At 31.7% G+C, this 13,485-nt stretch overlaps 2 protein-coding genes across 2 annotated transcripts; one reads left to right on the top strand and one right to left on the bottom strand.

The window, feature by feature from the left end:
- Positions 1 to 515: 515 nt before the first annotated feature.
- EMB2739 (embryo defective 2739) lies at positions 516 to 2,498 on the bottom strand. The gene has a single exon (XM_020367089.3). It carries the CDS (start codon positions 2,438 to 2,440, stop codon positions 1,043 to 1,045), a length of 1,398 nt encoding a protein of 465 aa, XP_020222678.1. The 5' UTR covers positions 2,441 to 2,498; the 3' UTR covers positions 516 to 1,042.
- Positions 2,499 to 6,086: 3,588 nt separating this feature from the next.
- Positions 6,087 to 13,485, top strand: LOC109805236 (leghemoglobin alpha). Its single transcript, XM_020367251.3, has 8 exons — positions 6,087 to 6,239; positions 8,503 to 8,611; positions 8,832 to 8,936; positions 9,529 to 9,645; positions 12,131 to 12,237; positions 12,385 to 12,493; positions 12,740 to 12,844; positions 13,344 to 13,485. Exons 1-8 carry the CDS (start codon positions 6,142 to 6,144, stop codon positions 13,470 to 13,472), a joined length of 879 nt encoding a protein of 292 aa, XP_020222840.2. The 5' UTR covers positions 6,087 to 6,141; the 3' UTR covers positions 13,473 to 13,485.

The following is a 13,485-nucleotide window of genomic DNA, read 5'->3' as shown; positions in this document are numbered from 1 at the left end:
GGCATAAATGTAAATAGAATGTAATGTAATTCTTAAGATCATGCACAATCAGATTTGTTAATAAGCAACAAAATAATAACTTTTGCATACTTCAAGAGTGAGTTCCACCTGGATATCATGCTCACAGTTTCCCAGTCGGTTTATAGTTATGTATGATCACACTAAAGCTAATCTAACTATAAGCAAGATGTTAAATTGCCTTCGCGGTGGTGCTTTTGTTATGATCTTTGATATTACGGAAAATTGTAAATAAATGTGGTTGATGCAGCCGTGAAGTGGTTATGAAGTATTTGAATACCTTCATATTGTGGCTGCAATTGCTGTTGTGTATATTTTTTCTAAAACCTTGACTATAAGTACTAACTACTAACATTATTCCTAAAATTTCTATTCCGGTTATGTTGAAATTAGTAACCCTTGGTATCTTATTCTTACAGGACTCGATCATATTTAAGTTAGTATTTTCAACTACTCCCAAATTAAGTGATATTTTGCAGCTTTTGGATTTGGACCACTTGAACCAGAACTAATGTTCACTAATTCTTGCAAATAATTAGAAATACAGTGCTTTAAGATCAACAGCTCTAGTAGATTTAAATACAGTACATAGTGATATCTCATCCCAGATCAGACTTATTTTGGCAGCTCATTTACTTCCATATACAACAAATTCACAATGATCATCTTTTCAAGAGCCAAAACCATTTCCTAAGAGATATTATTTCAATCAATGGACAAATAGAAATGTCGGGCTACAGGTTCAGGCTCCATTTATCAAACCAGCTAGCTTTACCCATTGCGGCAATATCATCCCTGATGTCTTCATTTAATTTGAAAGCTATTTTGATTAGGTGTATCCAAAATTAAAGAGGGCGCGGGCGATCATGTTTAACATCATAATTTTCAATTGAATTTATAAGAATCATGAGTTACATTAGTGTGTATTGCGTATTGCTAGATACATTCTTCTATAATAATTAATATTCTTAGCTACATTGGTTTAGATTGAGGCAAAATTGTGGGTAGCAAGTAACAACTATACTTAAGAGCTTCCAACCTTTGCACCTGATGATAACCTTACCAGACCCTCTCGTAAACCAGGAGAAAGTGCAGGACAAGAAGTCAAAACATCAAGCGACCTTATCACACCTTTGCGAACAAGCAACTGAAAAGCTGAGGCCACACCCTTAACTATCATCCCCTTACGTTCCACATCATAATTATCCACAAGATGCAACAAGAACTCAAGAAGACCACGAGTAATCTCAATGTACTGGGGAATAGAATGCACCATGAGCAGAACCGCAGGCTCAATGTTCATGATATTGTCCACACTTTCATCAAAAAAGAGCCAGTCATAAAACAACGCAAGTTTCACATTCGCCACAACATGGCTCCTCCTACAGCAAGTCAAAAGCCAACCAATGAGAGCCCACCTAGGAACAATATCAGACTGAATAATCTCATTTGTAGGGTGGTGCGCACAGCATATAAACCTAACAATATCAACAATAACAAACTCTCTATCAGGCTCACTCAAAAACTTCCTAGCAAACCATATCTGGTGCCTCCTCTGATGCCCCAACTTAACATTGGTAAGCAAAAACCTCAATTGGGTCTCCATCTCAGGACTAATCCTAAGCAAAGAGTATCTACTAGAAGTCCTGGTGCAGAAAATCTGAGAAACATCCTTAAACTTAAACCCCCCAGAATTAAACACACACGGATTAAACACAATGTCGTTCAATACAGCCCTAATTTCAGGAACATGAAGCAAATCCTGTAACAACCGGATAAAATCCCTCCCAATTTTTAAACACACATGAAACGCTTCCCTGATTACCTTCACACAAAAATGAATCTCTAACCGCTTCAAAGTCTCCAACTTTTCAACCCTAGAGTGATCAGACAAAACCCTAAGAAACGTGTAAACCGCAAAAGACAAAACTTGCGGCGATTCTTCCAACAAGCAATCAAATTGGTCCAGAAAGAGGGCGACCAACTTGGAGCAGAGCCACAGGTTGCCGTCGCCGAAATCGGCGGCGGCGATTTGGCGCAAGAGGGAGACCAAAACGGCGTCGTAGCCGATACCCAGAACGCGAACGATTTCGTGGGTGAGGTAGAGAAGGTGCGTTTTGACGGGGGCGAGGAGTGTGGGGTAGAGGTGGTGGACGACGTCGTGGAGGAGGGTGCAGAAGGTGGCGTAGCCGTCGGTGACGGTGGCGTGCAAGTGTTTGATGTGGGTTTTGGCGATGTGGGGTTCCGTTAAGAGGGCGTGGAGGATTGCGGCGTTGAAGAGGGCGTATTGGTGAGGGGTTGGAATGGTTAGGGAGAAAGGTGGTCTGAGAGAGGGTTTCAGAGACTCGAAGGCTTTCCTCAGTGATGCTTCCAACTCCTTTTCGGCTTCGAAAGGTGGTGTCAGAGTCAGCCTCAACGCCATCCAACTCTAACTCACTACAACCCTCACCCTTCCATGCTTTCTTATTCTAAAAGCTTCACTGTTAGCTTACACGTATATATTAGGGATGACGACGGGCGGGTCGGGTACGAGTTTCATGATACTCATTCCCGTCCTTGCGAGTTAAACTCATTTTTGTTCTCGTACTAGTTGGGTATGTGATTTTCATCTCCATTCCCATTTTCGTCAGGTATCGGATATATTCGTACCCTTACTTGTACCTGTTAATTTTTTTATTTTTTATTTTATATAAAAAAAATATGATATTTTTAAATTATTTTTTTATTATATTATAATTATAATTAAGTTATTTCTCTATTTCATGTTATATATAATAAATAATCACATATAAAAAAATATTAAAATTCTTTAATATAATTAAATTGAAAGTGAGTATTAAATTAAAAATGGAAACGGGGACGGGTATGTGTACGGGTACGGGGCAGGTAAATTCATACCAGGTTTAATATATCGGGTTTTATCTGTACCTGTACCCGTACCCAGTCAAACCGGATATTTCTCGTCAAAGTTGGTACGAGTTTGTGTAATGCTGTTGGTAGATTGGAACGGGGCGTTCCAAAGTTGGAATGGGCCGTTCCAAACTACTAGAAGAAGGGTGATTTAGTAGTCTAGAACGGGCAGTTCTGGATGGAGAACGGACCGTTCTGGAGGGAGTACGGGCCGTTTCGATTTCGAAACGGGCCGTTCTGGCCACTCCTGGACCTCTATAAATAGGCGTTGAGGGGAGGAGAAAATGGAAATTTAGAGAGAAGTTTTAGAGAAGTTTTAGAGAGGAAGACTCTGGGCTAGGAAGCTTGCTTTTGGCAGATGGAGGTTCTCGAGTTGAGCTTCGGAAGGAAATTCCACTTCTTCTCAGCTCTTGGCAATGCTGAGCCAATCTTCAGGTTAGGGAAGCTTCATGTATTATTTCATTGAAAATGGTTAAGTTGTTGAGTGCAGATTGAGCTAAAAAGTTGGGTTTTGTTGTTTGAAAGAAAAGAGATGATTTATTTAAATTAATGGTTGATTTGTAATTTGTGTCGAATATGTTGTATATTGTTGAAGTTATTTATAAGGTTGTAAAAGTTGTTAAGTTGCCTGATGAAAATGAGTTGAGTAGTTGTTGGCTTAAGTTGTTCATATGTTGTGTGTTGATAATATGTGATATATTGTGAAAGTTGTTATACGTTGTGTATTTGGTGAAACTAAGTTATTTTTATGTTGTTTATTGCTGAATTATTAATAAGTTGAGATGTATAAGTTGAAGTAGTTATTGTTGTAAAAGTTGTTTAAAGTGTATGAGTTGTCTATTGTTATAAGATGCTTATTGTTGTATTGCTGTAAGGTACCTATTATTGCTGTAAGATGTCTATAGTTGTATTGTTGTAAGTTGTGTATAGTTTGTTAAGATGCTTATTGCTGTAAAGTTGTTAAGATGTCTATTGTTGTAAAATTGCTATGATGCCTATAGTTGTAAAGTTGTCGAGTTGTTTATTGTCGTAAAATTGTAAAGCTGCCTATTGTCATAAAGTTGGAAAGCTGGGGACATATGGTGAAGATATATGTCCTATGTTGAGATACATAGTACTAAGGTGATAAGTTGAAAGTTGTTTTAAAGTTGAATCCCTTAGTACTGTGTGGGTGACATGGAAGTAGTCAATCCATGTCATGGTTGAATGACTAATTTTGAGTAAGGTATCTAGTTAGAGATGTAGTCTTTGACTAGGTACTGGAGGGTGCATGGTACTTGGAGGACAGTGGGTGGGCTAACTCCATATGTGGATTGGTGATGCTAGCCAAGGCCGTGGTAGACTCATACCCAAACCCTTCTGTCCTGATAGTAGTACTGGACCTCCGAGTCTAAGTGGCACACCTGAGCAATCAACTATTGTTGTCTATACCTGGTTCTCTTCGGAGTTCCTAACGCTGTTCTATACCTGACCTGGTAGAGATAGGTCAAACGCTGGATTCGATAGGGTTTATGCCACCTAGACTGCTCAACTTCAGTTGTTGGAGATCTTTGAGTTGAAATGCGTGACGACACATAAGTTGTTGATGAGTTGATTTATTGTTGATATGAGTTGTATATATTTGTTGTTGTGTTGTTAAACTGTGATTGTGTTCTGTTGAATTGTTGATCACTAGGACTAGAGGAAAAGTTTTCGAAGTTGCTCATCCCATTGTGCGGATTGAGATAGTTGTGGTACTCTGAGAGCCCAATTTGTTTAAAAACCCTCCTTAGAAAGTTGTTCCTTGGAGTGGATAATGTGTTATTCTCCTCTAGGCTTGGTTGGTCCCGTGTGTGGGCAAGGTCGAGGCACACGTGTATGAAGCGACCACGGTATAGGGGACAGGTCGAGCTATACCGATTATAAGCGGCCAATTTGAATAAAGTGTGATATGTTGAAAATTGTTATTGTTATTAGATGATATTGTGTATCTATTGTTGTAGGTGTTATGTTGCTTTATGTTGCAAGTTGAAAGTAGAATTCTATTGTTGTTTATTATTATGTTGAGACTATTTTTTTTATGTTTATTGTTGTGAGCTTACCCTAGCGTGTTTTTCCTATGTGGTTGGGACTGCGATGACCATACCTTGGTATGCGAGCAGATCGAGATAGGTGTTCTGCTGGATTGGGTGAGCTTCGAGACTCAAGAGGAGCGCTAACGTTGTAGTTAGTTGATTGATAGTTTTTGACTACCTAATTGTTATATAGGGTATTATTTTCCATACTTTCAATTTTATATATATATATATATATATATATATATTGAGACTTTTAGTTGTGTATTCTCATTATATATATATAATGATTTAGTGGTGAGATGTAATTTTTTTTATATACTTATTTTTGAACGCTATAAACAGTGTGAGACCTGGCGGGTCGTTACAATTCGAGTATTACCTGCGAGCACAAGTATATTTATCAATTCCTATATATACCACACAAAATTGCCTACTTTTTAATCTTCAATAAATCATTAATTGTGTAAATTTAATTATATAACTTAAGTCCATAGCTAAACGTATATTAGCTTTTGATAAGAATTTTTTTAATCAAATTAAACATTTATTATAATTTTGACTTTTCGCGAAAAGTGAATAATAATATCTGATACGAGAATCTTAAATATATTATTGATTTTTCATTTAGTAATTACGAGAGTATAATCTATTCTTTATTTTATTCATAAAAAGGTTAAAAACTTAATTTAGTCATTTAAATTATTATAAGGGACTAAATTAAGTTTTTAGCTTAAAAAAATATAATTTATGAATTTAAATTGAATTTAATAATAAATAATTTGGGCTCAATTTTTATTAGCAAACTCTGCATAAAACTTAACTTAATGATTAATAGAGTGTTGCAAAGGAATGTCAAAATGTCAGATATTAGACTTTTCTTTTGGAGTAATTTTTACGTTTACATGAAAACTAAATAAATAAATTTAGTTTAATTCATTTAATCAAGTTTTCGAAAAGATCATTGTCTGTTCTTCATGATGAGTCATGACGATTGACACGCTCCACATTCCAGTAGCCAGAAGCGAAAAGAAACATTCAATAACAATCACGATAAATAAGCTTTACTTTTTAATACTCCAAACCTTCTATTTATATGCATAAACACGTATTGGATGTGTCGAAGGAACAATACAAACAATAGAAAAGTGGAAAAAGTATGGCTGCTTTCACAGAGAACCAAGAAGCTCTGGTGAATAGCTCATGGGAAGCATTCAAGGCAAAACTTCCGCACCACAGCGTTGTGTTCTTTACCGCGTAAGTTTCCTCTCTAAATATGCCCGCAAATTAGATCCCCTTTTCTCCATGTTTTCCACAACTTTTTTTTTTTTTTTTTTTAAAGTTGAATTGTGTTGAAAAAATAATTCAAATTTTAAATAAATTGAGTGAGTAAAAATTTAAGGAGTTATTTTAGAAATTTGTAATCTTAGATTTATATATTTTTATTTGTTTTAATATCTTTTAGAGATTTGTTTCCTACTTTTTAATCTAGAGGATTATATGATTCAAATTTTGTATTACATTTTTGTTCTATATATGGAGAGTCAAAAAATAAAATATGTGTGTGTTTCGTTTAAGATCCTTAGATGTGTGGATAATTTTATTGTGTGAGGAGGAGTTTTTTCCACCAATGACATTAGAGCTATGACAGGGAATACACAAAAGTTTGAGATACCACTATTTGATGGTAAGACAAATTTTTATGATTTGACAGTATACCATTCAAGATATTTTAGTGCAACAAGGTCTTGATCAAGCGTTGAAAGATGAAAAGCCAAATACTATCAATGAAAGATAATGGAGTTAGATCCAAAAGAAGGTCGTAAACACGATTCGGTTAGCTCTTACTCCTAAGATCAAGTACAACGTATTAAAGGAGACAACACCAAAAACCTTGTGAGAGAAGCTTGAGAGCATTTATGTGTCTAAGTCGATAACCAATTGCTTATGTTTGAAGATAGAGTTATATCAACTCAAAATGAAGATGGGAGAAAATCTTCATAATCACACTAATCATTTCATCCAGCTAGTGTATTGCTAAATGTAAATGAAAAAATTTCTGATGAAAAGCAGGCAATATTATTGTTGACTTCACTACCAAAGTCTTATAAATATTTAGTTCAGTCATTGCTTGTTGGAAAAATATCATTGGAATTAGGTGAAGTGACATCCACTCAAAGAGAAAATGAGAGAATGATGAAAAATGAGAATATTGATATTGAAGGTCATGCACTAGTCATGCAACACTCTAAGTAAGGGAGAAGTAATTCATGGAGATAAGATGGGCATAGAGGAAGATCAAATTTTCAATTATGTCTAGAGTGAGATATGAGTAACGTGTAATGTTACTATTCTGAGAAGAAAGATCACATGCAATCAATATGTAAAGAAACGATAAAAGACCTTCAAAAATTGATAATTATGAGGAGAGATGATGACAACTCCTAAGTTAATATAATCCAAAACCTTCATGATGATGTAGATGTCTATTAGGCAATTACTGAAGAAGTTGCTAGATCAAAATGGATAATGGATTCTGCTACCTCAAAACACATTTTTAGAGACCAAATGGTGTTTCACACTCTAAAAACTAATGGCGAGTTTGGTTAATTAAAGTTAAGAAATGGTGGGAAAATGGAGGTTAAAGGCACTGGGACTATGAGAATGAAACTTCACAATGGTGTCATCCAAACTTTTAAAAATGTGCGATATGTACCTTCTATTGCATCCAACAAAATTTTATCGGGAGAGTTGACATCACAATACTATAGGTATGTTGATTCAAAATGGGGATGCAAAATGTATAAGGGGATGTGCTTGATATTGCAAGAACAAAAGAATGAGAAAAATTTATGTTATTTGGAAAGACATATTTTAAGAAGATAAATATTTTGATCAATTTATTTGAAAATTTTAATTAAGGGAGGATTTATTTTAAAAAATAATTCAAATTTCAAATAAATTGAGTAAATAAAAATTTAAGGAATTATTTTAAAAATTTGTAATCTATAAGATATTATTTAAATTTACAAATTTTTATTTGTTTTAATATCGTTTAGACATTTGTTTCCTTTTTTTTAATTAGGAGGGTCAAATGATTCAAATTTTGTATTATATTTTTGTTCTATACATAGAAAGTTGAGAAATAAAATTTGTGTATATTTTGTTCAAGATCTTTGGATGTGTGAAAAATCTTATTAAGTGAGAAAAAAAAAATTCTATCAACTTGAGATTTAATTATTTTATTTTTTTATAATATATATCCTCTAATCTTAGATAATAGGGTTTAATTCGTCTGCGTAGATAATATAGTAGGTGGTCGTCTAATAATAATTAAATTTATGATAAACTCTTGAACAATTTTGTATTTTTATGTGTAACACATTAATTCCAACAAAATTAAAAAGATGAAGGGTACGTGCTTAAAGCTTTAAAATATGAGACTTTGATTTTCCCTAATAGATAGTTGCCATGTGAGTGTCTCAGCTTTTGGTTTGATTTTTTTATATTAAATAAATAGTGTATTGGAGAAAGCACCAGAAGCAAAGGACAAGTTTTCGTTTCTAGCTAATGGAGTAGACGCCAATAATACTAAGCTCACTGCCCATGCTGAAAAGCTTTTCGGAATGGTAAGTCTCATCCAACTAAAATTATACCTATTTTGTGTGATTTTAGTACTAAACATGTATTTAACACTAACAAACTATCGATGAACATTTGTTAAATGTATTTTATATTTTGATGGTATCTCGTACTAGGAATGGTATATCAAATATCCTATTTATTAGTATTTGTTGCATGGTTATTTTTCTTTCATGAATATCATGTATGATTTTCTTCGGATTATAGGTGCGTGACGCAGCTATTCAACTTCGAACAAAAGGAGCAGTGGTGGCTGAAGCCTCACTTGGTTCTGTCCACACTCAAAAAGGAGTCAGTGATGCTCATTTTGCGGTATGATAAATATGTATACTTAAATTTTACATGGTGTAATGATCACCACTTCTTTTGTTTAGTAATGAGTTTACTAACTATAATCTTAAAGTGGTTTAACAATTAACAAAAAATAGTAAATATATTTTTGTTGTATTTTTATATGATTTTTTTAGAAATATTTTTTTTTCTTTGAGCAGTGTTTAAAAAATTTGATTTAATAAAAGCAATAGGTTCCTCCACTTATATATTCTTCATTTAAATTATGACATAAGCAATCAAAATAGAATAAGATAAATCATGACATGTTTATTTTTTTGGATGAGGTTAATTATTAAAAAAAAAAAAAGCTATTATCTCTTGCAACGTTCATTTTCCATATATTCTCTCCATTGATTTTTTTTTTAATTTTTATGTTAGGCTTATGTTCAATATATTTTCATCTACGTACTCATATTTAGTAAAGTCAACTGAAAATTTTATAAACACACATAAGTTGTCGAGATGATGACAATACCAACATCATTACTCATTTTTGAAAGTTCTATCTGAAATTTTAATTGTAAGAAAAAATTTAATTAAGAACTAATTAACCACCACTAATGATTTTTAGGTGCTTAAAGAAGCATTTCTGAAAACAATAAAGGAAGCAGTTGGAGACAAATGGAGTGACGATTTGAGCAAAGCTTGGGAAGTAGCCTATGATCAAATGGCAGCAGCAATTAAGAAGGCAATGAAATGACTTTGGGATCCATTGCCATAAAATGTAATAAATAATTTTGTTTCACTCGAACTTGCTCCTGATATAATTTTCGGTTACAATTGATGAACAATCTTTACACAAGTACTACTATATTTGGATAAACGATCTTAAGTTATTTGCATAGATACTTTATACAAATAAGTTCAAAATAATTTATATATTTAAAATTATTTTAATAAACTTAAATAAGTGGTATAGGATTTTTTTTTAAAAGTAACACACAAATGCTTTACAAATATTTATTGTGGTAAATATATTAAAAAATTGTTCACAGTATATTTATCAATTAGATTAATATATTAGATGTTTATGATTTTAAAGAAGAGGAGGATTAGTACACGTGTTGATGTGATTAATTAATCAACTAATTAAATTTTATTGATTAGTTAATCTGTTAATTAAATCTTATCTCTTCTATTGTAATATCAATGTATATTCTAATACTTTTTGATATGTTTGTTTAAAACAACCTTTCTCACTATTATATAAGATATGTATACAAACATTAATAATCAATTCATAAAATTATATTGTTCTACATATATGTACAACATGAAGAATTGCCTCTAATTATTAATGGCATTCTTGTAATATTTTACAAAAATATTAGGGCTCAAAGAGAAACAAAGTGCATGGTCTTTGCATGGCTGGGAACTTGTTTGCGTCTTCCCCTCTATAACTTCTCCAAAAACTTTTTTCCTTTTAGAATCCTCAATCTCAGAGTCAATACTCATGTTTAGTGTGAAAACCTTGGTGAAACTTATATATAAAGAAAAAATGTTTAATTTTTTTTAGATTGAAATATATATAAATAAATTTTAATCAAATATTCAATCTTATTCAATGTTTTTAATCTACAAATATTGTTATAGTAATAAATGAGAGTTCTATATATCATAAATGTGGTCAATAATATTTTAGATAATATGTATTTTATGTGAAATTGTAAAACAAAATGTATTTAATGAACTTTATTAATTTATTTAAAATAATCTATTTTTGCTTATATATAAATCAAGAGAGAATTCCAAAGCATATACATGAAAGTGTTTGACTTTGACAACAAAAATATAAGAACAAAATGAGTAATCATATATCACTACAAGAAAATTGCCGTATAGTGACACACACCCTATAGTGACATAATACGTGTCACTAAAAACTACTTTTACCTGCACAATAAATATAATATATGTTGGTATATTGTTAAAGAGTGTAGGTATAGGCTATAGTGACACACAAAATATGTTGTTAAATTTCATTCAAAATCAACACTAAAATTTTATGTAGTTATATGTCAAATAGGTATATACCTACATATATTATACTTATAGTGACACTTTTTGTATGTCACTATATGGAACATTTTTTGTAGTGTATGGTAACTTTAATAGATATAACTTTATTTGATATAAGAGAGACATGCTAATACACTTCTATATAGTTACAGAATTGAGCTAAGAAGACTGACTCGGAAAATACTTGCAATATTGATCTTAATTTTGCAGCCAAAGGTATAGCTTTTTTACATGTATTTGGATTGGATTGTTACAAGAAGGGATTCCGATAGAATAAGAGAAAAATGATTTTACAAAGCTCAAGCCAACCATTGGAAGCATGAAAAGCCAAACTCAGTCTTAATCGTCTTTCATGCACCACACGAAATTGTCTTTATAAATCTTCAAGAAATAATGTTCTATGATTTTACATTATTTACGGAGATTACTTTAATTATAAGTTAGCGCAATATTTTTTTATTTTTTTATTTGCTAACAAGTGATACAAATATTTATTAAGAAAATAAAAATAAAAAATTAAAGGAAAAACTTTTTGTCACTCTTCGTTTATGATTTTGCAAATTTTGTCATTTAAATTTTAAATTTATATATTTTATTATTGGACTTTTAAAATCTTAGTAGTTGATTAATGGTATGAAGCAAGTGACAAAATGTATAAATTTAAAAGTTGAATTATGACACTTGTAAAATCATAAAAAAATAAAATTACCTTTTTTATTATTGGTTGAATTTTCATAGTGACACTATTAAATAATTTGGGATCAATTTTTATTAGTAGATTCTACATAAATTTTAACTTAATAATAGAGAGAGTCTTTGGCAAAGGGAATTCTAAAATGTGTGATACTATATATATATATATATATATATATATATATATATATATATATTATAGGTGTGTATATATATTCTAAACATTATAAAATTCAAAATAAAAGTTAAATTATTATTTTTTTACTTTGATTAATCGAAGAATTATTTGATTAAGTTTTTAAAAAGATCATTGTCTCATCATCATGCCGATTGACATCCTCCACAAGCCAAGAGAGACAAAAGCTTAAGTTTTTCTCACTCTCCAACCTAGCCTTCTATATAAACAAGCATTGAACATGAATTATTGCATCGAACAATAGAAGTAATTAAGAGAAAAGTAGAAAAGAAAAATGGGTGGTTTCACGGAGAAACAAGAGGCTTTGGTGAATAGCTCATACGAAGCATTTAAGGCAAACATTCCTAAGCACAGCGTTGTGTTCTACACCTCGTAAGTTTTTTCTCTACATATGTATCTCTCACTCTATATGTTTTACTTTAATTTTGTTGTTCATTGTGTTTTGCGAAGAGATAGTGAACATATGATATGAGTGTCTCTGATTTTGGTTTGATTAAAATTTATATTAAAAATAAATAGGATATTGGAAAAAGCACCAGTTGCAAAGACCTTGTTCTCGTTTCTAGCCAATGGAGTGGACCCCAATAACCCTAATCTCACGGGCCATGCTGAAAAACTTTTTGCATTGGTAAGTCTGTCAACTAACAAAAAATGTAGATATTCTATGTGATTTTGTGATTAAACATGCATGCATTTAAAACTCTTAAAATGTCTCTGTCCAAAAAAAAACTCTTAGTGTATTTTATGAGTTTTTTTTTTTACCATATATTGTATTAGGAATAGTATATCAAATTGTATTAGTATTTCTTGATTACTTTCTTTCCCTTATATATCTTATTACGATATAAATATTTTTTGAATTTTGTACGTATAGACGCGTGACTCAGCTATTCAACTTCGAGCAAAGGGAGTAGTAGTGGCTGATGCAGCACTTGGTTCTATTCATGCCCAGAAAGGAGTCACTGATGCACAGTTCGTGGTATGATATATATAGTGAAATGCTACAATAAATATGCATACTTCAATTTTACATGGATTAATGTTCATCACTTCTTTCGTATATTAATGGTTTTACTAACTATAATCTTAAGATGATTAAAGAATTAAAAAAAATTAATTAGTAAAAAATAACATAAAATTATCAATATATTTCTGTAGTAAGCTTTCTCTTTCTCATTTTTCATTTAAATTATGGCATGTTTATTTTTGGATGAGGTTATATATTAAAACTTTTATTATCTATTGCAATGTTCATTGATTATTAATTATCATTGTTCGATCCATTGGTATATTTCTCTGATAAACCTGTTCCATTAGTATATTAAAGTCAACTTAAAATTTTATAAAAAATAACTTGTTGAGATAACGAGAATACCAATTACCAATAGCAATACTCATTTTTAAATTATGTACTGAAATTTTAATTATAAGGAAAAACTATTATGTGCAAGAGCTAAAGCATGGCTAATGATTTGTAGGTGGTTAAAGAAGCATTGCTGAAAACAATAAAGGAGGCAGTTGGAGATAAATGGAGTGACGAATTAAGCAATGCTTGGGAAGTAGCCTATGATGAATTGGCAGCAGCAATTAAGAAGGCATTTGCTTAGGATCTATTCTAAA

The sequence above is a fragment of the Cajanus cajan genome, chromosome 7 (assembly GCF_000230855.2).
Source record: "Cajanus cajan strain Asha chromosome 7, NIPB_CcT2T_4, whole genome shotgun sequence".
NCBI lineage: Eukaryota > Viridiplantae > Streptophyta > Magnoliopsida > Fabales > Fabaceae > Cajanus > Cajanus cajan.
Note: the sequence above shows the minus strand (reverse complement) of the source record. Positions and strands in the feature narration are given on the sequence as shown.

Coding starts and splice junctions, on each gene's coding strand:
- LOC109805236 (XM_020367251.3), top strand. CDS start 6,142: ATGGCTGCTTTCACAGAGAACCAAGAAGCTCTGGTGAATAGCTCATGG. Junction 12,238..12,384: donor AGCGTTGTGTTCTACACCTC/GTAAGTTTTTTC, acceptor AAAAATAAATAG/GATATTGGAAAAAGCACCAG. Junction 12,494..12,739: donor CTGAAAAACTTTTTGCATTG/GTAAGTCTGTCA, acceptor TTGTACGTATAG/ACGCGTGACTCAGCTATTCA.
- EMB2739 (XM_020367089.3), bottom strand. CDS start 2,440: ATGGCGTTGAGGCTGACTCTGACACCACCTTTCGAAGCCGAAAAGGAG.